Consider the following 24,994-nt stretch of genomic DNA (forward strand, 5'->3'; position numbering starts at 1 on the left):
AGCCTCTCAAGTCAGAGGGTTCACGCACATACTGGCTGTGTGGCCTTGGGCAAATCATATAAGCTTTCTGGGCCCAAAGGTCCTGTTAATAGTGGCATAGGACAGGATCCCCATACGGGATGAGCCGTCACTGAGATGCTGCATGGAAAGCACTTCACACAGGTCTCGTGCAGAGCAAGTTCTTGATCAATATCAGTTTTGGGTGGGGGGTGGTTTAAGGTGATGATGAAGGTCAGGCAACAACTCTGGACCGCGACTCCTGCTCCCACCCCTTACCTTCCTGGCTGGGTGCCTCCCCGACTGACCAAGCCTCCCTCCCATCTCCCACAGAAAAAGGTGCAGTGCATCAACATGGACAGCCTCTCCTTCCAGCTGGGCCTCTACCTCAGCCCGCACTTCCTCCAGGCCTCCAACACCATCGAGCTGGGGCAGCAGGGCTTTGTGCAGGTACTGGACTTGACCTCTTAGGCCTGCCAACTCCTGGGATTTCTCAGAGCCTTTCTTTCCACCCAATGGAACTTGACTTCCCAGAGGGAGGAGGGAGCCCCCACGGTGCTTGGTGGAGGGGAGAGAGAGCAAAGGCAGAGCTCAGACACTGGTTGGAATGTCCCCTCTTCTTCCTCATTTGCTCCAGGCAGGCCCATGACTGTCCTTCCACCGTCAAGGTTCTGGAGCAGGAACTCTAGAATGAATCTAGCTTATTTCATGAGAACAGGTAGGGCGGAGAGTTAAGAGTAACTGACCGTGCCTCGTCCCCCTTCCTACCCATGCAGGTGAGCGTGTCCCCATCGATCCCTGAGCTCACGATCCAGCTGGACAGCTGCCAACTGAATTTGGGGCCTGACATGGAAATCGTGGAACTCATCCAGAGCCAGGCAGCCAAGAGCAGCTGTGTGAGCCTGCTGTCCCCGAGCCCTGGTGGTGACATGCGCTTCAGCTTCCTCCTCCGTGGCTACAGGGTGCCCATGCCCACGACTGGCATCCTCAGCTGCACTGTAGCCCTGCGTCTCAGCACTTGGTCCCTGGTGAGTAGGGGCTGGGCTAAGCTCAGCTTCAAGGGTGGCTTCCGGGTCTGGAGTTTTCAGGAAGGGATGTGATAGACCATGAGGATGTGGGACCAGTGGGCGAAAGACAGCCACAGGCAGGCGTGTGGCCTCTGCGTACCAGGGGCACTCTTTCTGCCACCCTACAGCCTTCTGATGGCTGTGTCTTGGACATTGGTAGGATATGCAGCTGCAACCATTAGCTAGCTATCCATCCATCCATCCATCCCACCCAGTCATCTATCCATCTTCCCACTATCCCATCCAGTCATCCATTTATCAGTTGCTACTTCTCACCATCCCACCCAGTCATTCATCCACAGTCCTTCCATCAGCCAGCCAGCCATCCTTCTATGATCCCACCCAGTCATACATCAATCCATCCACCCAGGAATCCATCCGCCCACCCATCTATCCATGTAGTGTGATCACCAATGTAATCTCAACAAACAGGAGACCTCGGGGAAGAGGGTTAGTACAAAGGACACAAAATTCTGATTTTCTGCTCTTACTGGTCACGTTTCACCATCCAGTGGATACCTGTTCTCGGACACTCAGCCCTGGACACACTCACACAGTCATCCCCAGGCCCTTGCACTCAGAAGGATCTCCAGGATTAAAAGCCTCTCTGGTTGTATGAAGCTGGAGAAGCCTCTGGGGCTGCTCCTGAGTGGGCCTCTCCCCCCAGCCACAGTGAGCCTGGGCCTCTGGGCTGACCTGGCTCCTCTCACCCAGGCATTCACAAGGGTGATGGATACAGTGCCCCCATAATCCTCATGGGAGTTGGGGCCCTCTCAGGAACTCACAGGAACCATTCCAGTAGCAGCCAATGATTGTCTGGGCGACACCCTCCCACAGCACAGAACTGCCAGCACTTGCCCAAAGGCTGCCAGCCAGAAGGTGGTGGAGAGGGGGCTCAAAATCAAGGCCCCAGGGGGGGTGCTGTGACAGGCCAGGGTCACAGAGGCAGGGAGTAAGCCTGGAAGCTGCTCCCGAAGGCTGTGTCACACACTGTGTACTCTTCCTCCCCCAGGACGTCCAGAGGACTGTCTCCACACGCCTGAGCATTGTCAGCCCTGGCCTGCATGGTGAGTTCTAAGTCTCTCCAGGGTTCCAGGGGCTGAGGTCAGAGTGGGGCACGATGGACGGCCCAGAGGGATGGGTCTAGGCACACAGCAGGGAGGACCCCAGAGAGTAGGGTCCACAGCTGCATCTTCCAGATGGAGAGCCTTTGTTCGTGACCACCCCGTGGGACCGGATTCCAGGCCTTTGGCTCTTCTTGATCCCCAAGGTTGCTGGCTGACCTTGCTGGGGGGCGGGGGATGGGGCCTCCTAGGATGAGACTTGGGGCAGCACTGGCCTCACCTTCCTTAAGGCCCCTAGTGTGGAGGGTACCCCTCAGCCCTCAGCCCAGCTCCCTCCAGCCTGGGCAGAAGAGTCCCTGACACTGAAGGCAGAGGTGGGAGAGGCATCTGCCTCTTTGCCATCCCACCTGGGTCTGGATGGAGCCCCTACACCCAGCCTGCAACCAAGAGGGCAGGCTAATGACCCCACTGCAGGGATGGAACTCAGAGGTCTAAGGGGAGGCTGCCTGGCCCATAGTCACACAGGAATCAGGAGTGTGGAAAGAGTGAAGCTTGGGAAAACCCAAGAGCAGAGCTGAAGCGCCCTCAGAGGTGCTCTGGCTTATCCCTACCATGGTATAGGGCTCGGAGAGGGGCAGGGACTGACTTCAGGGCACACAGCGGGACTCTGGACTCTCCGGCCCCACTCACACTTTGCTCAGATTATACCATGCATCCTTCCTAGAAATGCATCTCTACCGGCCTTGGGAGGCAGAGGCATGGCCCAAAAGGCCTGGCTGGGCCCTCTGGGTGGATGGTCATAGCAACCACGGCTTAGTGTCAGGCATGGGTGTGATGAACCCATTTGCTAGGCGAGGAAACAGGGGTTCAGAGAAGTCAGGGTCAGTAGCTGAGCTGAGACTGGCACCGAAACCTGTGCTCCTGGCCAGCACAACAGGGTAGGGGGGCAGGGAGGAGGCGGCAGTGCTGACCACAGCTGTCCTGCCCTTGGTTGCGCAGACAAAGGCCTCGTCCTGCCCGCCGTGCTGGGCATCACCTTTGGCGCCTTCCTCATTGGGGCCCTGCTCACCGCCGCGCTCTGGTACATCTACTTGCACACGCGTGAGTATCCCAGGCCCCCACGATGAGTGCTCAGGACCCCTCCACCACCACCTGGGGGAGCCCGGCGAAGCCTCTGGGGGAGTGGGGAGCCCTGGCCGGGGCCCTGACCTCCGCCCCTGCCCCCAGGTCACCCCGGCAAGCGGGAGCCCGTGGTGGCGGTGGCTGCCCCGGCCTCCTCGGAGAGCAGTAGCACCAACCACAGCATCGGGAGCACCCAGAGCACCCCCTGCTCCACCAGCAGCATGGCGTAGTGCCCAGCCCGGAGTCCTGGGGGCCACCCCGCCAGCCCTCGCCCAACAGGAGAGACTGAGCAGCCACCAGCTGGGAACCAATGGCCATGAGCTTATCCTGGGACCCCAACCCCTCCACTCGAGCAAGGATGGACAAGGCCCTCTGTGCCCGCCCCTCCTGCCTCCCTCTCCAAGGCCTGCTGCCAGTGGGGGCACCAGCTTGGAACACCTTGGGGTCCCCCCACCCCACCACGAACCTTCAAACCCAGTGGGCCTGGGGTACGGCTGCCCAGGACCACGGAGAGAGAGTCCGCTGCGCTATATGTCCACATTGCTGTAGAAACCCAAGTCCCTGTAATTTTAACCTGGATCCAGTACTCGGTGACGTGGGCTGGGCAGGAGTTGAGAACTCCAAAACGGACTCAGCCCAGCCCACCCAGGCTGACAGCGCCTCCTCCATGGAAACAGAGCCAGCCCAGAGCCACCTGGACCTGCTCCCATCGGCCTCTGCATCTGGACTGGCCCAACTTTGGCGGGGGAAACAGAAGCCTAGCGGCGCCCAGCCTGGAAGTGAGTGGGGGAGCTTAGCTCCCCCCTGCAACTGTCACAAAGAGACCCTCCCCGGGCAGCCAGGCTGCCTGTCCTGGGCCCACCCCTATATACTCACCACCAATAAATCAGACCATGAAACCAGTGCTGGGCTGGGCTGAAAGGAGAGTGGCACCTAAACTGGGGTTGGGGCGGGGGTGACAGTTCTGGGTTCAAATCCTGGACCTGCCACTTATTGGCTGTGTGACTGTAGGCAGGTCCCATGGCTTCTTTAAGCCAGGCACAGTTCCCTTATCTGTAAAACGGGTATGAGAATTTGCGATCACAAGGTCTCTCTGCGAGGAGGTCTGCAAAGTGGTGCATGGCCCATGGTCAACAGACATCAATCCGTTCTTCTCATTTCACAGACAGGCCACCTGAGGCTCAGAGGGAGGGGGGGACTTGTCCCAGGCCACAAAGCCCAGGCTCCTACACAACCCAGTTCCTGTACCAGCTGTAGCCCCCATCCCCCTATTGTCTGCTGAGGGAGCTAGAGGTCAAGAGTCAATCAAATGTTCAGCCAATGCTTTTTTTAAAAAAAAAAAAAGTTAAAGGCTTTAAATCACTCCGGCCACCCTCTGCCCCCAGGGGGCCCCAGGCAAAGACCCTCTTCTCTTCCAGAAGGCCACTGGGAGGAGGAAATCTATCAACCAGCAGCCAGTATCCGGCAGGACCCCAGGCTAGGTCAGGCAGCTTACACGATAAGCTGCGCCTGAGGCAGGAAGCAGACAGGGTGGGAGGCGAGATGGGCTGGAGGGTCAGGTCTACTACAACAACCAGAGAATGAGGAAGGAGAGGACAAGGGCACCTGAGGCTCAGAGACAGATCTCAGCTTCCTGCCCCCAGCCCTCTATTTCACCGCCCAGAGCCCAAGTCCCTGGGGCCAGTCTAGACAGAATCAGGAAGGCACGAAAAGCACGTAATTTAGTTCATGGCGAAATGCAGGGCAGGTGTGGGGGAACCCCACCTCCAACCCCACTGCCTCGGCTACTGGGACAGGGAGGGCTCCAGCAGCTTCAGCACGCCGCCCACCAGGTGCAGGCTGCCTGTGACCAGCACGTGGATGGCAGCAGCCTCCTGGAGGACGATGGCCCCACTGCCTGCCACAGGGTGGGCAAAGAGGACCCGTGGGGGACTGGTTGGCTGAAAGACAGGGTCCCGGCCTTGGCTGATCCACTGCAAGGCGTGGGAAATGCAGCTGAAGACGAGGGAGCTGGTGCTGTGGGTGTGGGCTGGGCGGGGTGCCAGCAGCAGGGGTGCAGGCCCACCAGCCTCCGGGCTGGCCTGGTCCTTGTGCAGGCGGCTCCAGTGTTGCTGGTGTGCAAGGCAGCGGAGCAGCACCTGGTCCAGGGTCACTGTGAAGTTCTGTTGGTCTGCGGGGCACAGGGACGGGCGCATCAGCGAGGCAGCCGAGGGTTGGGGAGGGGGAAGCACGCTGTGAGCACCTGCACAATGCCAGGCTTTATACAAGTATCATCCGTCCTTACAGTGGGTGCTATGAGGAAACTGGGGCTCAGGAAGTTCAGTGAATGTCCATCGTCACAGAGCCGGTGAGGAACAGGGCCAGGCAGTTTAGCTTCAAAGCTGGGGCTTCTGCCTACCAAGCACATCTTTCTGCCCTAGCCTTATTGCCTTCATCTGTAAAACGGACAGGGTCCATCACCAGGTGGGCATAAATACTTCCACAATGCAGACTCCCGGACTGTCCCCAGACAGTCTGATGTGGGGCCTGGGGATCTGTATTTTTTAGGTTATGTCAAAAAAACTTTTAACATGATCCACAGTAAAAAATACGTTTTACAGTGGCAACCCAGTACTCACATACGTGCACATATATGTTTGGAACAGAATCTTCATCAGATAATACCTACCCTTAACTTTGTGCAAGACACACTGACACTCTCTTCTCTATTCTATTTAAAATTTAAAATGCTGGTTGAAACCCACTAAACTGATTTCAAGAACCATCACTGGGTTGTAACCTGCATTTTGAAAAATAGTTTCACCAACAATTCTTTTTTCAGTATTGCAGTCACATGCAAAATTCAAAATGTACCAAAGGGTACTTATTTATACGATAAAACAAATCTAGTTCCTACCCAAGACCTTCAGTTCAAAAGCTCTCACCGTCACCAACAGAGCAATCCACCTCAGGGCCCTCCGCCCCCTGCCCACCGGAGGGACCATGCCTGTCACCTCTCACCTGCGTTGTCCGTGGATGACACCTCTGTCAGGTTAGGGCAGAAAATGGTATAGTCAAACTGGCAGGGCTAGAAGGCCAAGGGGAGAAGCTCAGTGTCAGAGCCCTGAGAGGATGCCCCCCATCCCAACTTCCACACAGCACCCCCGGAGTCCACATACACGTCCCCATCTCTGGAGATGCCCCCCCACCAGCTGAAGTGGAGTGATGCTGCATAAACCCAGCCACAACACTTCCATGCCCCCCATCTACCTCACTATGCCCTGCCTGGCCTGTGGCCTGGGCAGCATGGCCCAACACAGATGCGGAGACAGAGGCTGGAGCGGGGGGCTGCATTTGCTTAAGGTGACCCAGCTACTGAGCACAAAGGATCGAGGTTCTGGATATGAAGAACAGCCTCAGCATACTGGTCTGTGAAATGGGAAACGATCACTAGGAACCATTTCAGCCCTGACAGTCTAGGGCAGGCTCAGTTTCCTTGGGCAGAGAAGGGCCCCTCCCGATATGCTTTATAGCCCAGTGAAACTTTAAACGAAACTTTAGAAGCAGGTATCCTAGTAGCAGCCCTGTTCTATGGAGAGGCAAATTGAGGCTCGGGGAAATGCCATCTCTTATCCAGGGTCATATGCTAGCAGCTGAAAGGGCCTGACAGGTGAATCCAGAGCCTGCACCTTATACCACTTACCTGGTCCTCACTGTAATCCTGGGCTTGAGTGTGACCATGGAGGAGAATGAGGACAATGACCTGTGACTTGACTTCCCTGTGCCCAGTGCTTTCACATTTAATCCTCAGTACAATTCAGGGGGGAGAGGAAAAATCACTCCCATTCTACAGTTGAGGAAACAGAGGCTCAGGGATGAAGGCACCGCTGCTGGGGGTCAAAGCCAGAACCAGGGCTGGGTTGCCTGCTGTCCATCCCCCAGCCAGCCCCTCACCTGCAGCAGCTTCAGCAGGGCCGCGGAATCCCGGTCCCCAGTGGAGTTGAAGAGCAAGACACGCACCTCAGACCCGCTGTGTGAGTGGTGAGGAGCGGGAGAAGGGAGGGTCAGAGCGGCGCCTCCCACCCCTTCTCCGCGGGCCCCGCCCCATCCTTCCTCCAAACACTTCCCTCCTCCCTACTGTCCCAGTCCGACCCCGTCCCTGCGTCCCGCCCCATCCTTCCCCGAGGCCCCGCCCCTCCCCACTGGCCCAGTCCTGCCCGGGGCCCCGCTCCACCCTTCCTCAAGGTCCACTGGCCAAGTCCCGCCCCCGTAACCGGGTCCCGCCCCATCCTTACCCGAGGTCCCGCCCCAGCCCCGCCTCTGTCCGCAGCTCACCCGCCCGGCCTCTCGCGGCTGTGCAGCGCCTGGCGGAACCAGCGCACGCAGGCCTGCATGCTGCTGGTGGTGTGCGCGCCGTCCAGGTACCAAGTGAGGGGCCCCCGCCGCAGCAACTGCGTCCGGCCCGGCCACTCCGTGTCCCGAAGCCCTGGGGGAGGGGAGCAAGGCAGTCCTCCAGCGGCAGCCGCGAGGCTGCCCTTCTACATCCTCCCACTCCAGTCCTCAACTCACACACACTACCCGCACATACTACCCGCCCGTAGAGCCCCCGCTGCTGGCCGCTCTGACAGCCCAGGAGCCTCTTACTGGGCACTAGCCGCTGGGATCAGCTCTTTGGCTGCCTCATCTGGTGGAATCATCCAGGCGGCCCTGAGAGGGGGGCTGCTATCATATATCAGTCCCAAGTTTCAGGCAGAGAACCCTTAGCTCAGAGAGATTAGGTCACAGAGCAAGTGACACTTGGGGCTGGGATGTAATCCACCTAGCTCCAGGACTGTGTCATGGCCCTGACACGGGGCCTGGCACACAGTGGGCACACTGGAACCAACTGCTGAAGGGGCTTAACAGCCACGAGGACCTACTGTGTGCTGAAGGCTTTGGGGGCAAGCAAGAAGCCTGACAATATCACCATCCTCAAGAACCTCATGGTCTTATGATGATGACGACAAGGATGGTAGTTTGGCAGCTACCAGTGGCTGGGCACTTTATCCCATATCTGCCAGGCTCTGGACTCAGTCCCTTAGTGATGTCACCTCACAGTGGGCCCTATCATCATCTCATTTGGCAGGTGGGGAAACGGGCTCAGAGAGAGTTCATGAACTCAAGGTGTGGGAAGCTTACTGACTTCAGTCCTTTCTCTTAAGGCACCATCTTGAATTGCCCCCACCTCTCAAACAGGAGACCAAAAGAAACATCTGAAGCAGCCTGGCTGGGCAGGAAGGTCCAACTCACCATGCTGCATGTGGGACGTGGGCTGGAACACAGGTGCCAGGGGCAGCTGCCCCAGGAGGCTTGGCCTGGATGCCTTCAGCTCTCCAGTATCTGGGCAGGGGAGGGGAGGGAAGGGAGAGGGAGGGCTGTGTGGGACTCAGTGTGCTCAGGCCTCACCTAAGGGCCCTCAGAGGCAGGTTCCACATGTCCCCTGCCCACCCACTCACCTGCCCACTTACCCTGGTAGCCCTTTTGCTGCAGCCAGCAGCGAGCCAGCTGCAAGGCCAAGGCGGCATTGGACTGCTGGTGCTCCCCCTCCAGGCCCAGGGTCAGCAGTGGCCCCCCTTCCTCCAGGGCTTCTAGTGGTGGGCACAGGTAGAGGGGACACTGCAGAGGGGATGGGCAGCAGCTGGTCAGGGGAGCTGCTGCTGCCTCCTCGGCCAGCAGGCCCTCCCCGATGCCATCAGCCCTTCCATCTTTCCCCATCAACCACAACCCACCAAGTCCTGTTCCGAGAACCGAGATGTCCTCCAGCTGGACGAGCACAGATGAGCAAACTGAGGCCCCAAAGGATAAAGTACCTCCCCAGTCAGCCGCGCCCCCACCCAGCTGTTCCAATCAGACTCACTGAGATCTGCTGAGCGCGGTCCCTCAGCACTGCCAGGGGCCCGTCAGGCTGGAGCACGGTGAAGGCGGGGATGCCACACTGTGGAGGACACGGAGGGTGAGCCCAGGGTCCTCCATCTCCCATCACTGGCCCCCACATCCCTGGTTCTGGGTGGCCCACTCAGCCTTCCCCCCCATCAAACCTTTGGGAACCCCTCGATGGGGAAACTAAGGCCAGAGATGGGGCTCAACTTGTTCCAGTCCCATGCAGAGCTGGGACGAGAACCCAGACCCCACTGATGCCCAAGACCTCATCCTGAGTCAGGAGGATGCAAATGACCCTGCCACACCCGCCCCCACTTCCCTGAATCTTGGGGCCCAGGCCATCCATGTACCTCCCTCCCCAGGGCTGCCTGGTCACCTTAAAAATGCCCCCTTTCTGCCATGCGATCTTCTCCATCGTGTCCCCCAGAAGGCCAGTGTGGTCGATGCCAAGAGAGGAGACCCCACACACCACAGGCTTCCTGGGGGAAATGAAAGAGCCATGATGCCCCTGCCCCCGGCCACCGGGCTCCCGGCCACCATCCCTCTCCTCAAGCCGCTCCCCCTCACTTGACGATGTTGGTGCAGTCGTAAGCCCCGCCGATGCCCACTTCCATCACTGCCAGGTCCACCTGAAGAGGATCAGAGGGCATGGCAGGGGGTACAGGGGCTCCCGAATGCCACACCGGAGCCCCTAGCCTGCTGAGATTCCCCTTCCCAAGGCCTGGAACACAGGGTTCTGGGGAGTGGCGGGCACACACACCTTCTCTTGGAGGAAGACATGGAAGGCCATGAGTGTGAGGAAGCGGAAGTAGCCAGGCATGGAGACACAGCTGCTGTCATCCTGTGGACAGGATCACATCAGAGCTCGGGGCCCCTGCAGCCTCTGCCCTGGGGAAGATGGCGCCCTGGGATGTGCAGTGCCCTCTGGGTCTACCCACCCACTCCGGGCCCCTTACCCTGCCCACCCACCAGCCCTCCGGCATGGGCACCTTGGTCTCCTCCAGCCGGTGGTAGAGGCGCCAGAAGTGCTTGGTGAAGAGCTCGGGGCTTATGGGCTGCCCATTGATTCGGATCCGCTCACGCACCTGCACCAGGTGGGGAGAGCTGCCGAGAGACCTAGGGTCATCAGGACTCCCTTCCCAAGACCCCCAGGCTGTCCCCCTCCCCACAGTCGGACCTGTCTTTCAGAAAAACAAATCTAACTATGTCACTGCCCTGCTGAAAACCCTTCTGTCGCTTCCCCCTGCCCTTTAGAGAGTCCCAGCTCCTCATCTCAGCCTACCAGGCCCCGGTGGGTCTGATGCCACTGGCCTCACCTCTCACACATCCCTTGGTAGTTCCCTGTGCCCCAGCCCCTCTGGACTATTATTAGTTCCTCCAGCTCCCCCCCCACCACCAAATTTCCTATCTCCAGGCCTATACACAGGTCCACTCCACAGGTCTCAACTAAGACGGCTCCTCCAAAAAAGAGAAAGGACCCCGCCCCACCAGACTGCTCAGGCATGCTCTCTGGGCTCCCACAGCTCCCCATGCTTCCCCCATCCCACATCGATCAGTTACTCGGCCAACATCTGCCCCCATAATGTCTGTCTTCCTGCCCTTGAGGGCAAGGCCCCATCTGCTATGTTCAAGCTGCATCCCCAGACTGGCCCATGAGGCCACATGGGCCCAAGTCAAAGGCTGGGTTTTTACCCCAAACATTATTTTGGAAGAGATTGTTGGCTTATATTTAAATCCTCAAAGGCCCTCTGGTATTATGAATCCACTCCATTTCTTTAATTTGAATGAAGAACTGTTGAGGGAAAACACATTGGTCTGAAATGACCTCAGTCAGCAGGTTTCAGATGCTTACAGAGGTCACTTGATGGAACTGGTAAAATAAAAGGAGGCAAAAATCTTGAACGCCCCAAGCTTAAGGACCAAATCCTGAGCAATCTACCATCATGTGAATCCCACTGCTCTACCAGTGACAGGCTTAAGAAGGCATGTACAGCTCCAGGGAAGAGAGACCCATGTCTAACCACCCTGACCCCCCCATCCTCTGGTGTGAGTTTAGATGCCTGAATGCAACCAAGAGGGGGTGCTGCCTGGAGGGCAAAGCAGCAGCTGAGGCTGGCACAGCGGAAGGGCTCCCTTCCTCTGCCCACCTGGGAGGTCTCAACAGAGTTGTCATAAACTACGCTTATTGTTTAAGCCCTTAGTAGCCTGGTTTTCTGCTCCTTATGGCAAAGATGCCCTAGTTGATAAATATTTCTATGTGATTTTAAAACTGTATAAAAAAATAAATAAATAAATAAAATAAAAAAGTAAAAACTGTATAAGGAATTTAAGTTAATAAAAAGATATCTGAGGGACTTCCTTGGTGGTCCGGTGCTTAAGACTCTGCACTTCTAAAGCAGGGGGCACGGGTTCGATCCCTGGTTGGGGAATTAAGATCCCGCGTGCCGCTAAGCGTGGCCAAATAAATAAATAAATAAATAAAAAGATATCTGACTATTCCAACTGTGTATTTTGTTTATCCATTCAAGTTGCTGCCCCCCTCCCCAATTTCTTTCCGTTATGAAAATTAAAGATTGCCATAAACTTGGGCTAACTGGTAAATGCTAATTGAATGTCTGTTGAATGAATGAACACTAGGCAGAGAGACACGCAGCTGAGCTGCTGGGGGTGACCCTGGCCCTGAGGTGCTGGCTGGTTCCAGAGCCCCCCAGAGAGCTAGGAGACACCACATCCCTCTGTACCTCAGTACCTAAAGAATCCCGTCTTCAGGCCATAGCTTCGGAGGATACGTTCAGTGAAGGCACAGGTGGAGCCCTAGAAGAAAAGGTCTTGTCTGGGCAGGTCCCCCCCATCCCACCCCACCAAGTGCACGTCCTACCCCTGGGTCCTGTGGCTCACCTTCCCCTTGGTCCCAGTGATGTGGATGATGTTCAGTTGGTCCAAGTCCTCCACCTAGGACAGACGGACAAGGTCCCCGCCTCAGCCACAGGACTCACAGACAGATGGGAATGGGGGTGTGGTCAGAGGCCCTCCCCACCTTACCTGCAGCCCACTCCGTGCCAAGTACAGCTTCATGGCTTCCAGTTGTGTCTGGGGGTCACCCCGCTGGCGCTTCACCTGCTCCAGGTAGTTGGCGTTGGTCTGCAGGGTGTTGAGTGTGCGCACAGCATCCTGGCAATGAGTCCCCAGGTAGTAGGTTAAGGCTCATTAGGGGTCCATAGGCACAGAGGAACCCAGCATACCAGTGGCCAGGGCCAGGGTCCAGGCCTGCCATGCCAGCCCTGTTTCCCCAGCCTAGAGGTTAGGCACCAGTGAGAAAGAAGTGGCATCTTTCCAGTTCTAGCAGAAATGGGAGCCTAGGGCAGTTCAGACCCACCCAGGGAGTGCCAGGCAAAGCAGGCAAAATGACTAACGGGCTATCCTTGCTTCCTGTTCGGCCTCTCCAGGCTTCACTCTCAGGCTTTTGCCCTCATTCTCTCCATGGTCCACCACTATATTGGGCCCCTCTTAGGGCAGGGCCAGAATTACAGAAGGCTGGGGTCTTAGAACTGAAGGAATTAGAACCAGGAATTCCTGGAGGCTTCCATGCCCAGGATTGGGCATGAGGATTGGGGTTCCACATTCTGACCCAGAGAAGAGTTGCTTGAAGCAACCAGATGGGGAAGAGGAGTCTCAGGGGGAGGAAGGGTGTGCCAGGGTCACTCAGACAAGAAGGCAAGTAGGTATAGCCTCAGGACTATACTATACTTCCACTTGCGGGGGTGGTGGGGTGGAAGTGGGGGTGATGTTTATTTCCCCTCAGGGCCTCAGTGGCTGGTTGGAGGACCCACTCTCATCACACTGGTGTCACCTGCCTGGCCAGCATCAGGTTCTGGTCTCTGGCAACTGGCCCCTGGCACAGAGCCAGGAGGAAGCTTTCTGTTTTCCAGATTCTTGCACCACCCCCACTGCTCCGAGTCCTGCCTGCTCCCCAATTCCAGGCACTTGGATCTTCATCTCCTGAATCCTAGAGACGCCAACCCAGACCTATACTCTGGATCTCCCAAGTCTGGACTCCTGAATCCCTTTCCCCTCCCCCACCCCAACTGCTGGTTCTGAGTCCGGAGACACTGGAACTCCAGAACCTCAGCTGAGCCACTGGATCCCCCGGTCCTATCACACGGCGTCCCTTCCCATTCTCTAACGCGGTACACTTCAGCCTCAGAATTCCCAAATCCGGTACCCCAGGTCCAACTTCCTGGTGCCTGTCCCCACCTCCGGAATCCAGGATGGCCCCGCCCCCCCCGAGTCCCCCAGTCCCAGGCTCCTGGCCCCTCTCTCAGCTGGCGGAGGCCAGATGCCAAGCGCCTCAGGCCCGGCTCACGTGTCATTGCAGGACCTCCCTCCAATACCTGATACTCCATGCCGGGCTCCTGTGGCGCAGGCCACGCGCTCAATACTCGCCTCGCTGCGACCCCGGTTGTTGCACCACGCGAAGAAACCGCTGCCAGGAAGAGAGCCGCGCGCAGGTGGCAGCGTGCCCGCGACATAGTAGAGATGCAAGCGGCGGCACGCTAGGCCCAGACCGAATACTCCACGCCCCTCGCCTGGCTCCGCCCCCGACTCGCCTCCGCCCTCCGCCACTCAGCGTTTCCCAACAAGCCCACCGGCACCAATAAGAATCTGCGGGACGCCATCCTTGTGAGGGGCAGGCCCCGGGGCGGGGCGGAGAGCGTCATTCATGTTTATGAGGGGCACGGTCCCGAGCGAGTCCTCTGCCTTAGAGAAATACGCGCTCCTTTCGTCATCATCCTCTCAAGGACCCGGCCGCGCCCCCCAAATTGGCCAGTCCCAGTCAGCAGCCCTGCTCCAGGCCAGAACCAGCTTCGAGCCGGGATAGAATGACAGAACTGGCGGACAACTTAGGGAGGTCGCTGAATCCTGGCCCCAAAACGTCCCGACCCAGCGCAGAGACCCCGGGCGGCGGGGATGCGGCCTCTGCTCTGTCGAATCTGGGAGCTCGATTGTGGGGCAATAGGCCAAAAACCAGGCACCTACGCTACTGGGGACCCTAACCGTTCCTGGGCAGCCTGGGAAGGCTTCTTGGAAGAGGCGACATCCTGGCCTTACGAGGCCTGGAGATGGAGCGCAGTCAGAGAGCCCTGGGGTGACAGGATGCCAGATCCAGCAGGACCTTGTAGCCTTATAAGAAATTGGATTACATTTAGATGACAATAAAATGGTTCTGAGGAGGAATGACAAGATCAGAATTGCCCTTTGGAAGATTTGCTGTTTGGGGAATGGATGGGAGAGCCACCCACGGAGGGGGCAATAATCTGTCCTACCTGGCGGTGCAAGACTCCCATTTGTCCTGGAGTTTTCAGAACTTTTTCTGTCTATGACCTTCTTGGCCCCAACTGCTAGCATGGAAAAAAGTAGTATGGAGATTCCCTTTCTACAGCTGAGATCTGGAAAGGTGTGTGTGTTTGGGTGGGGGTGGGGGAATTGCTGCAAAAACCCTCCAGAGAAGTTTCCTCAGATAAAAGGCAGTCCCTTAACAACTGATGGGGTTTCAGAACCAGTAGCCCCTCCCGCTTTCCTGCAGGCATTGGGGATAAATATTTATCAGAGATTGTTTGATTTTGAAATAAACAAATATGTTGAGAAGACTCTGTCATTGGCTGGACTTCCGCTTTTCATATCACTGCAGGGTGCCCCACCCCTGCCGCATGGGAGACAGAGAAGTCCTTTTCTCTCTTAGTGTTCTTTTTTTTTAATCATTGAAACTTTCTTTATACATTATAATTTAATAATTGAATAAAAAATAATCACAAAGAGGCTTTAAATGATTTTTCTTTTGCTTAACCCTCACCCCCAACCCCCAACCCCCAACCCCGGTTCTCTTTTGGTAATTCTTATTGACAGCCAAGTGTGTGTCTCACGGTTGTCTATGCTCATGAAATCCCAGACACACCTAGACATCTATAAGGCCTTGATCTTTTTTGTTTTTTGTTTTGGTTTTAGTTTTTGGGTTTTTTTTGGTGGCGGGGGGGGGGGAGGTGGCGCGCCCCACCTGGCTTCCAGGATCTCAGTTCCTAGACCAGGGATTGAACCTAGGCCATGACAGTGAAAGCACGGAATCCTAACCAGCAGACCACCAGGGAACTCCTTATAGGGCCTTGTTGATGCAGACAACAAGATTTTTTGCATCTTAATTTTCTTACTCAACAGTAAGCTCATAGGGATCCCTCTAAGACATTTACTTAACAAATAGTTAAGTAGCACCTTTCTGGGCCAGGCACTGTTTTAAACACATTCTACATAGTTGCTCATTTAATCAACAAAACTCTATGAAACAGGTGCTAGTATTATATCCTGTTTCACAAGTGAGGAAACTGAGACACAAAGGAATAAAGACACATGCTCAAGTCACAAACTCAAGCTTTGAACTCTGGCCCCGGAGTCCTAGCCTCTGTACCTCCTTCCTGCCGCCCTCCCCCACTGTGGGTGAGGGGGCGCTGCTAACTCAGCAGCAGTGGCTGTACCCTAATGCATCCCCAATTGCCTGCAGTGTTCTGCCGCAGTGGATAGCATCTACACCAGGGGCTTATATTTCTGAGGGTGAGATTGCACAGAGGGGGACAGTTGGGTCCAGGGGTGTTTGCATTCCTTCCCGCCAACACTTGTAAACGTTGCAGCCCACCAGCTGTGTAGTGTGAGGAGAGCCCCCCTCTTCCAGAATGTCCCCCAGACGACTGGGTGTAGAGTAACCTGTCATTCGTACTCTGCATTTCCCTGGCTGCAGTGAAATTGAGCATCTTTGCAGGCATTTATTTTAGTAAACTGCCTCTCACTCATCCTTGGCCTATATATATTTCCAACGTCTGTTCAGCACCTTATTGTCAATTATAAAGCACTTTGAGTATCACAGATGTGAGTCCTCAGTTCTGTCCTCTCTATGGGAAGTATTTTTTTCTTAATCTATGAGTGGTGGCCCCAGTTGATTCATTTGTAACAGCGGGTATTGGAGTTCTCGGCCATTCTTCCAAGAATAAGATCCCAGGGAAAATGAGATCTCAGGAGGGAGACTCCCTCCTCATTTGGATGATTTGGAAGCAAGTCTTCCAAAGTGCAAATCTGACCTTTTCATCCCTCCTTAGAACCATTTTATTGTCTTCTAAATGTAATTCAATTTCTTATTGGAAAATCCCATTGCCTACTTTCCTGAATCTTAACTGATTTCTTTCCCTTTGTTCTGAGCAAAGCAGTCCTGTCAGTTCTCCCCTCTGGCCTGATACAGCCCTTCTCTAGGGTGGGGTGGACTCATAGTCCTAAAAAATCGTTGAGGGCTTCCCTGGTGGCGCAGTGGTTGAGAATCCGCCTGCCAATGCAGGGGACACGGGTTCGGGCCCTGGTCCGGGAGGATCCCACCTGCCGCGGAGCAACTAGGCCCGTGAGCCACAACTACTGAGCCTGCGCATCTGGAGCCTGTGCCCCGCAACAAGAGAGGCCGCGATAGTGAGAGGCCCGCGCACCGCGATGAAGAGTGGCCCCCGCTTGCCGCAACTAGGGAAAGCCCTCGCACAGAAACGAAGACCCAACACAGCCATAAATAAATAAATAAATAAATAAATATTTAAAAAAAAAAAAATCGTTGAACTACACACCTCAGCTCCAGTTGGAAACCGAAATAGATGTAGAGACACAGAAGGCAAGAAACAGCACAGAAAATTCCAGGGATCCTATCTGGTATCATCCCAGTTGTGCAGGAAATTATAACCGGTGACTGGAGCCTTGGCAAAGTCACCCAGTGGCCTTAGGCATGTCACCTGTCCCCTGGACCTCTGCTTCCTCCATGGTCTCCAAGGACAAAATTTTTTTTGGCCGTGCCGCGTGGCCTGCAGGATCTTGGCAGTGAAGGTGCTGAGTCCTAACCACTGGACCACCAGGGAATTCCCTCCAACGACAATTTTCATAGCCAGTGACGCCAGGAAATTTAAAAGGGGAGGGGATAGAATAGGTTTATTTTCTTTTCCTTATTCAAACTTTTCCTTACTTTTTATTTTGTTTTTAAGTTCTAAATTTTTTTTTTTTTTTTTTTGGATGGATGATACATCATATCATTCAAATAGTCAGAGGTACAAAAAGGAACACAGAGAAAAGCTTCCCTCCCACCCCAGGTCTTAGCATCCTTATTCCCCTCCCCAAAAGCAAAGCTATGTTTCTTGTGATCTTCCCAGAGACATTTTATGCATTTATAAGCAAATACAAATATATTTTGATTTCCCTTTTATACTCAGAGATAGCAGCAGACTATCTGCTATACATGAGTCTGCATTGTACTTTTTCCACATACCTTTATATCCTGGACCTTATTCTGGACTGTGTTGGCACATAAGAGCTGCCCCATTGGCTAATTTGTTTTTTCAAAGCTGCACAGTACTCCTTGCTGAAGAAGTACTGTTGTGTATTTGGCCAGTCTCCTACTGATGGACATTTAGGTTTTCAATATTTTGCCATCACAAGCAATGCTACAATGGGTAACATCATTTCTTCCATGTGTGAGCACATCTGATGGATAAATTCCAGGAAGTGCAATGGCTAGGTCAAAGGTGATTTGCATTTGACACTTTCATACAGATTGCCACGTTGCCCTCCAGAGGGACAGGACTGGTTTCCACCCCCATGCCCCTGCAGGGCATGAGCCAGCTGCTTCCTCACCAACATACACTGTTAGCCAACTCTGATCTTGCCAATTGCATAGGTGGAAAAATGGATTCTAGGGTAGTTATCATTTGCATTTATTTTATTGTGAAGGAGGGTGAGCATTTTTCTTGTGTTTAAAAGTCATTTGTATTTCTTTAGCGGTCCACTCCTCTCCTTTGCATCATTGCTTTTAATTTGAAAAGCCACAGATGTTTGTAGAAGAAAATAGAGAAATGTATAAAGGAGAAAATCAAAGGCATCTTAATAGGGCACCTGGAGAGCCGCTGTTGGCCTTTTGGTGCCACCACGGAGGTGTTCTCAGTCTCCATAAAGAACAGTAGAAACAAAGGCATTGTCTGGAGAGCAAAGAAAAGAAAACAAGGGCACAGAGAAACTGGCAAGCAGGCCAGTGTCCACCCACGGTGAGGCAGGTCTGCAGGCATGTGTGGAGGGTTAAGTGAGGGGCCAGGGCTCCTGCTTCAACCCACGCCCTCCCAAAGGGAAGGGATGTGAATCCATCCATTCCCTCATTCATTTGATGAGAAACTGTCTCTATGCCAGACCTGGGCTGGGTGCTGGGGACACTGGGTTCTGGGGACAGATGACAAGGCTCTGCTCTTGGAGTGCCCTGTCCAGGGGGCAAGAGGATAGTAAAGAATGAAACTTGCGAAGAACGAATATTTGCAACCCCTGATTAGAGGCTGTAGGGGCAGGAATCTGAGGCCCAGAGAGGGACAGAGACAGCTCGGGGCCACACAACATGTCAGCAAAGGCATCATGCTGGGCTTTCTAAATTCAGATCTGCCTGAGTTACTGCCCCCTCTCCTGCCTCATCATGACAGCTGGAAAGGACTTCAGAAATTGGCCTTGGCCTCTTCCACCTCCACCCAACATTTGCCTCTGCCTGAAACACCCTTCCCCTAAGCTCTTCCTCTTTGCTTTTTTGGGTGGGTTCTTTTAGCTATTATTAAGCACTTATCCCTGTACTTGGCATTGCAATCTCTCTCTTTGTTTAATAAATTTATTTATTTTATTTATTTATTTTTGGCTGCGTTGGGTCTTCCTTGCTGTGCATGGGCTTTCTCTAATTGCCGCGAGCAGGGGCTACTCTTCGTTGCGGTGCGCGGGCTTCTCATTGCGGTGGCTTCTCTTGTTGCAGAGCACGGACTCTAGGCGTGCGGGTTTCGGTAGTTGCGGCACACGGGCCTAGTTGCTCCGCGGTACGTGGGATCTTCCCGGACCAGGGCTCGAACCCATGTCCCCTGCATTGGCAGGCGGATTCTTAACCACTGCGCCACCAGGGAAGCCCTGCAATCTCTTTTTAGTTCTCACAAGAATTGTATGAATTAGAGATTATCCCCACTTTACAGGTAGCGAAATAGAGGCTCACAGAGGGTAAGCAACTCACTCAGGGTGACACAGCCAGTATGCTGCAGAGCCAAGATACAAACCCAGATTTCCTGGCTCTAACACGTGCCCCTACTCTCTACCACTTGTCTGGTCAATCTCTGCTGTCAATGCGCTGTGTGACCTTGGGCAATTCGCTTCCTCTCTCTGATCCTGACTTTCAGTCTCCTCCTTAGTAGAACAAGGGTTGAAATGAGTTCTGTCCCAGGTCATAATTTCTAGGGGGGTCTTGCTGAGGACAAGAGCCTCCAAAGGTCACCGCACTCTGGAGAGCCTGGACTAGAGGAGTCCTGCTGCCCCTTCACCGCCCCCATCCAGGGTTCTGTGGAGACCAAGGGAGGTTCAAGCTCATAGGCAGGTTGACGCAGAAGCCTAGCATTCAGAAGGGAGGTACATTTCTGATGGCCACACCAGGGTTCTGTCCCTCCGATATACATAAGGACTTCCCCACCTCTGAATATCAATTCATATCCAGTGACCTACAAGAAAACACTTTTCTGTCACTGGGTGAAAAGAAACTTGCCTTAAACAGAATTCCACACCCTCAGTGGCACAGCCTCTCCTTACCCTCGCCCCGACTCTGGCTACAGAGGTGTTTAATGGATTTAGTTTATTAGGAGGGCAGCGAACCTTGAAAATGGGCCTCCCTTTGACCCTGCAATTCTACTACTTCTAAAAATGACCCTGAGGAAACAAACAATTGGAACTGTGCTCAGAGCCCCACGTGCTGTTTATCACTCTCCAGTGGCAGGTGACACGGTTGGTGACCTGACAACGCCCTCCTTCCTGAAACCCTTTGTTCTCTGGGCTTCCCCGACACCTCCCTCCCCCATTCTCCTTCTTCCTTGCTGGGTGTGCCTTGCTGGCCCTGCCTTCTCCCTTCCAATCTCCTCACCTTGGCGGCCAGGGGCTCACGCCTCTCTCCAAGGTGGTCCCTGCTGTCCTGGCTCTATGATGGTGTCTGACTTTCAAATGTCCCTCTTCGCTGAGCTACCAGACATGAGCATCTGGTGACCTGATGCCTGCAGGCATTTCTGCCTTAAAACCTGCTGCTCCCCAGGACTTCCCAGCACGGAACAGCTCCACCATCCACCTAGGGGCTCAAGTCTAAAGCTGGGCCTCACCCTGGGTTTCCCTCCCCATCACCCCCGAGCCCCCCCACCCCAGCCTCTCCAGCAGCCACTCCCATCCCTCCAGTGGCATCTCAGGCTGCCACTGCAGGTCTACCCTATAGCCTCCTTGCTGCTGTTCCTCTCTACCCTTACAACCATAACCATTCTCCATCATTTTTAAAGAAACCCAGATCTCATCTCTCCTGCTTCAAATCTTCCAGTGGATTCCCACTGCACTTAAGATGAGGTCCAAACTTCTGATCTTACCTTCTCTAACCATTGCCCACCCCCAGCCCTGCTGTCCTCCTCTGATTCGCAACCATGCCAAGCTCATGCCCACCTTTGTGAAAGTCCGCACCTAGTGAGCACCTAGCATTAAAAGTATGCATTTAGGGCTTCCCTGGTGGCGCAGTGGTTGAGAGTCTGCCTGCCAATGCAGGGGACATGGGTTCGAGTCCTGGTTTGGGAGGATCCCACATGCTGCGGAGCGGCTAGGCCCGTGAGCCACAATTACTGAGCCTGCGCATCTGGAGCCTGTGCCCCGCAACAAGAGAGGCCGCGACAGTGAGAGGCCCGCGCACCGCGATGAAGAGTGGCCCCCACTTGCCGCAACTAGAGAAAGCCCTCGCACAGAAACGAAGACCCAACACAGCCAAAAATAAATAAATAAATAAGCCTACACCTTTAAAAAAAAAAAAAAAAAAGTATGCATTTAATCCTCCCAACAGCTTTAGGAGTACCGTGATTATCCTCCTTATGAAGATGGGAAACTGAGGCACAGACAGGTTACGCAGCCAGCCAAAGGTCACACAGAGTGAACGCATGACAGAGCCTCAGGGCCTTCGCACTGGGGTTCCTTCTGCCTGGAATGTTCTTCCCCTCAAAGTTCACATGACCGATTCATGATCATTCCAGGTCTCTGCTCAAACGGCACCTTCTTGCCACATTCTTTTCACCATCTACCCTTTTGTACCTTTTGAATTTTGAACCACGTGATTGTATTAGCATTTCAAAATAAACGTTTTCTAAAAGAGTGTTATAAATCTCGATCTAAGAAGACTCTTAAGGGAACAAACCTGTTGATGAGACAGTATGGACAGTGGGATCCCATTTTTGTTAAAATAATTATAACTTAGAAAACAGCCTGGGTGTAATTTCCCCAAATGGTAACTGTAATGAGCTCTGAGCGGTGAGGCTAGAGGTGCTTTTTTAATATATACATGTATATTTTTTTCTTTTTTAAAAATTTTATTTAGAGGTGACTTTATTTTTTGGCCGTACCGCACAGCTTATAGGATCTTAGTTCCCCAACTAGGGATTGAACCTGGGCCACGGCCCTGAAAGCTCCGAGTCCTAACCACTGGGAAGCCAGGGAATTCCCTAGAGGTGACTTTTACCTTCCTTTTACTTGTATGTGTCTCATAATTTTTCCCCTGGGAACATGCATAAGTGGGAAGAAGAATGAATGATTTCTTCCACACTGGGTGGCTGGCACTTCAGAGCTCTTCTTGACCAACCATCTCGGTCAGCACTTGGGGACACTGAGGCCAGCATGGGGCCCGAATTGATCTGGAAGCAGGTGTGGCTCCTGGATGCTCCTGGGGTGTTCCTGGGGTCCCCACTCATGGCCAAGAAGGCCCTTTGGAGGGCACCGGACATGTGGCCTGGGGCCTTGAGGTGGGCCAGGTCACAGAAAGGTTGGTTTCAGTTCTGTCACCTCTCCGAGGGGTCTGAATGCTCTCCGAGCTGGTCGAGCCCTTCTCTGCTCAAACTTGAGAGCAGGTGTCTTACCAATTTTCAGAGGGAAAAAAAAGTGTGGAATATTTTTTCTCAATTTTTTATCACACTCTGAAATCACAATTGTCCTCAGCACCTGCTCCCTGGGGTATAAGATTTACTGAGCCTCCTCCTTGCCATTTAACAGGTGAGGAAACTGAGGACAAGAGGAGAGGAATCACCTGTGAAGGTCACCAACTAGCAAGTTGGTTCAAAGATTCAGCTCAGTTCCAGCTCCTTTTGATTCCACATTTAGCCCCTCTGATCAAGCTGGGAATCCCTGGCTTTTTTTTTTTTTTCTTGTAATATGGATTTTCTTAAATAACAGTTTATGTGAGTTCTTTCTAGACAGCAGCGCTGTGCGAAGACATTTACACGCATATATTTCGTTTGATCATCACACTCACCCTGTGAGGAAGGTTCTGTTCTGGGCAGGACCCATTTCTCAGGGGAGGCAACAAAGGCCTAACGGGGGAAGTGGCTTAGTCATTCACAGGCGTCTGTAACACCAAGCCCCACGCTGCACCCCGGGCACCCATGGACCCCGCCCCCACCTGCCCTCTGACCTTGGACGTGCCTGGTCATCTGGTCAACTGGGCTCTGGCTTTGAGCTGGCTCTCAGTTCAGAGGGTGGCCCTGCTGGTGATGAGGAGCCCTGTGAAAGGCCAATCCTCCCCAGCTCCTGGGGCCACCCTCAGTTCTTTCCCCCCGGTGAGGGGACCACACCGTGTGACAGGTCACCTCACCTCTCTAGGGTCCTGGCCTCTAGAGTGAGGGGGCCTGGATGACCTTGCAGAGGCCATAGCTCCCAAACCCTGGCTTCTGGGGCTGCCCTTCCTCTGCTGCTGGGCAGCAGGCTCTGTCTGTCACGAGGTCTGGGGAGAAGTGGCCCGCCTGGCGTGCGGCCCCTGGGAACGCCGGCTGAGTGCTGCAGGGCCTCGGATGGCCATCCCGAGAGGGAGGGAGGCACTGTCTCACGGTGCCCATTCTACAGAGGAGGAAACCGAGGCTTGGTGAGCCTAAGAAACTTGTCTAGTGTCTGACAGAACCTAGACTCCTGTAGCCCAGCCCGGGGTTCCCATCTCCAGCTCTGGCCGGTCTCCGCCAGGGACTGGCTCTGCAGCTTCCCAGCTGGTGGGCCTCGGCCTCGTCCAGTCTCCTCGTCCCCTGAAGCCCTGTTTCCTCATCTGTAAAGCGGGTGGACACAGTCCTTCCAGCCTCAGAGGGCCGGAGGAGGTGAATGAGGTAGGGCTGGGCCCAGAGCACAGAGCAAGGTCTCCACACATGAGCAAGGTTAGGAATCTTTAACAGGCCGAGTCCTTAAATGCTCTTAACCGCACCTTCCACATCTATGAAATGCAGATAATAATGGTCTCAGATCCATAAAACGCAGACAACAATGGGCACAGGGCCCAGCAGGTAGTAAGCACTTTGATCAATGTTGCCATTATTATTATTTTTATTATTATCATCAAAATGGAGCTAACAGCCCTTCCTCACAGATCAGTCCGGAGAGTTAAATCAGAAGAAAACCAGTCTGTAAACGGGGCCTGGCACGCAGGAGGACCCTTGAGACTGCCTCTGCCACCTCCCAAGCCTGCCGCGGGGTCTCCCCTAGAGACCTCCCTCCAGAGCTTCCCATGCCCACACTGGGTGGGAGCTTCTGTGGCGCCTCCAGCTGGGCGGAAGGGGGGCTATGAGGCCTGTGGGGAGGGGTGGGGGCGGCCCTTGAGCACCCCAGGCCTTCAGAACAAGGCTTATGATGACAAGATTTTTCCCTTGGGGCCCCGCAAAGTGCGGGGGTTACTATCATCACTAATGGCCTTGGATCCCTGGGGGCTATTTACACCCTTTGTACAAAGGAAGAGTTTAGAGAGGCAGGCCCCCTGTCCAAGGTCACCGTGTTTTCCTACCTGGAAGGAGGCAGCTTTAGCCGAGAGAGGACCCCCGCATGGGCCCGGCTGCTCCATGGGTGCTTCCCACCAGAGCTTCTCAGACACTGGCCAGGAGGTAGCCAGGGACCTGGCACTTCTCATCCCTGGGCTTCCCGCTCCCTGACCGGCTGGGGCACGAAGTGACTCACAGGTGTGGGTACCCCTGCCAAGCCTGCCCTGGGCTGGGCCAGAGAGGGGAGGGGGAAGTTGGGGGGATTCCCAAGACCTCGTAGCCTTCTCCCACCCTGATGTCGGGTTGGGGGGTGGTGGGGAGTGTGCTGGGAGGCAGGTCTTCCCTGATAGGTCTCTGCTCTCATCCTGGGATCAGCCCAGGGATCTCGGCCTCCCCGGCTGTTTTCCGAGCGCAGGACTAGTCAGGATCTCCCTGTGAGTTAAATAACAACCGGCGGAGGTTAAAGGTGAGCAGGCAGAACGGGGTGTGTAGGGAGGGGGCACTTGGGAGACTTCCGGACCTTGGGGCTGGGCTTCCTGCCCAGTGGGGCTGGCTTTATCTGGCCTCTCTTATCACAGCCCACCCCTCTCCTTACCTCCCCTTACCGTTACGGCCGTTTCCCTGGCCCTGCCAGGCTGGGATCCCTGGAGAGGGGGGATAGGACACGGGGTGCCCTTGACCTAAGGCGTCCAAGCCTGCCAGGGGGAGGGCTGTGTCACCAAATCATCTGATTAAAAAGATGCCAGGACACAGACCCAGTCCTCGGCCTGCAGGGTGACATCGAGGGCCTGTCCAGACGAGCTGGCAAAGGCCGTTCCCAGTTCCACAGCCTTTCCAGCCATCCGCTTGACCGCTGGCTGACTCACTCCTGCATTTGGGAGACTCCCAGGTGCCAGGCTGCCTCCGGATGATGCCTCCACAAGGCCCTGCCCCCTGGGAGCATTTATTCCTGGCTCCGCACCTCCCTCCACAGATGGGG

The 24,994-nt window shown here is 54.7% G+C and overlaps 2 protein-coding genes across 2 annotated transcripts in view; one reads left to right on the forward strand and one right to left on the reverse strand.

Annotated features, from left to right (window-relative positions):
* The window catches only part of ENG (endoglin), a 29,128-nt gene extending 24,976 nt beyond the window's left edge, over window positions 1-4,152 (forward strand). Inside the window, exons 11-15 of the mRNA XM_068552423.1 lie at window positions 331-447; window positions 774-1,025; window positions 2,077-2,131; window positions 3,128-3,229; window positions 3,356-4,152. Coding sequence (XP_068408524.1) covers window positions 331-447; window positions 774-1,025; window positions 2,077-2,131; window positions 3,128-3,229; window positions 3,356-3,480 — 651 coding nt within the window. The 3' untranslated portion in view covers window positions 3,481-4,152. The remainder of the gene's footprint in view (window positions 1-330; window positions 448-773; window positions 1,026-2,076; window positions 2,132-3,127; window positions 3,230-3,355) is intronic.
* A 410-nt stretch (window positions 4,153-4,562) lies between these two features.
* Window positions 4,563-13,724, reverse strand: FPGS (folylpolyglutamate synthase). Its single transcript, XM_068553253.1, has 15 exons — window positions 13,540-13,724; window positions 12,191-12,319; window positions 12,047-12,100; window positions 11,898-11,962; window positions 10,138-10,252; window positions 9,909-9,989; window positions 9,716-9,777; window positions 9,525-9,627; window positions 9,126-9,203; window positions 8,737-8,884; window positions 8,519-8,608; window positions 7,565-7,715; window positions 7,184-7,259; window positions 6,251-6,317; window positions 4,563-5,420 (listed from the first exon to the last, which is right to left on the reverse strand). The coding sequence occupies exons 1-15, from the start codon at window positions 13,675-13,677 to the stop codon at window positions 5,035-5,037; spliced, it is 1,743 nt and encodes a 580-aa protein (XP_068409354.1). The 5' UTR covers window positions 13,678-13,724; the 3' UTR covers window positions 4,563-5,034.
* Window positions 13,725-24,994: the final 11,270 nt, after the last annotated feature.

Source organism: Eschrichtius robustus, chromosome 10, assembly GCF_028021215.1.
Source record: "Eschrichtius robustus isolate mEscRob2 chromosome 10, mEscRob2.pri, whole genome shotgun sequence".
Lineage (NCBI taxonomy): Eukaryota > Metazoa > Chordata > Mammalia > Artiodactyla > Eschrichtiidae > Eschrichtius > Eschrichtius robustus.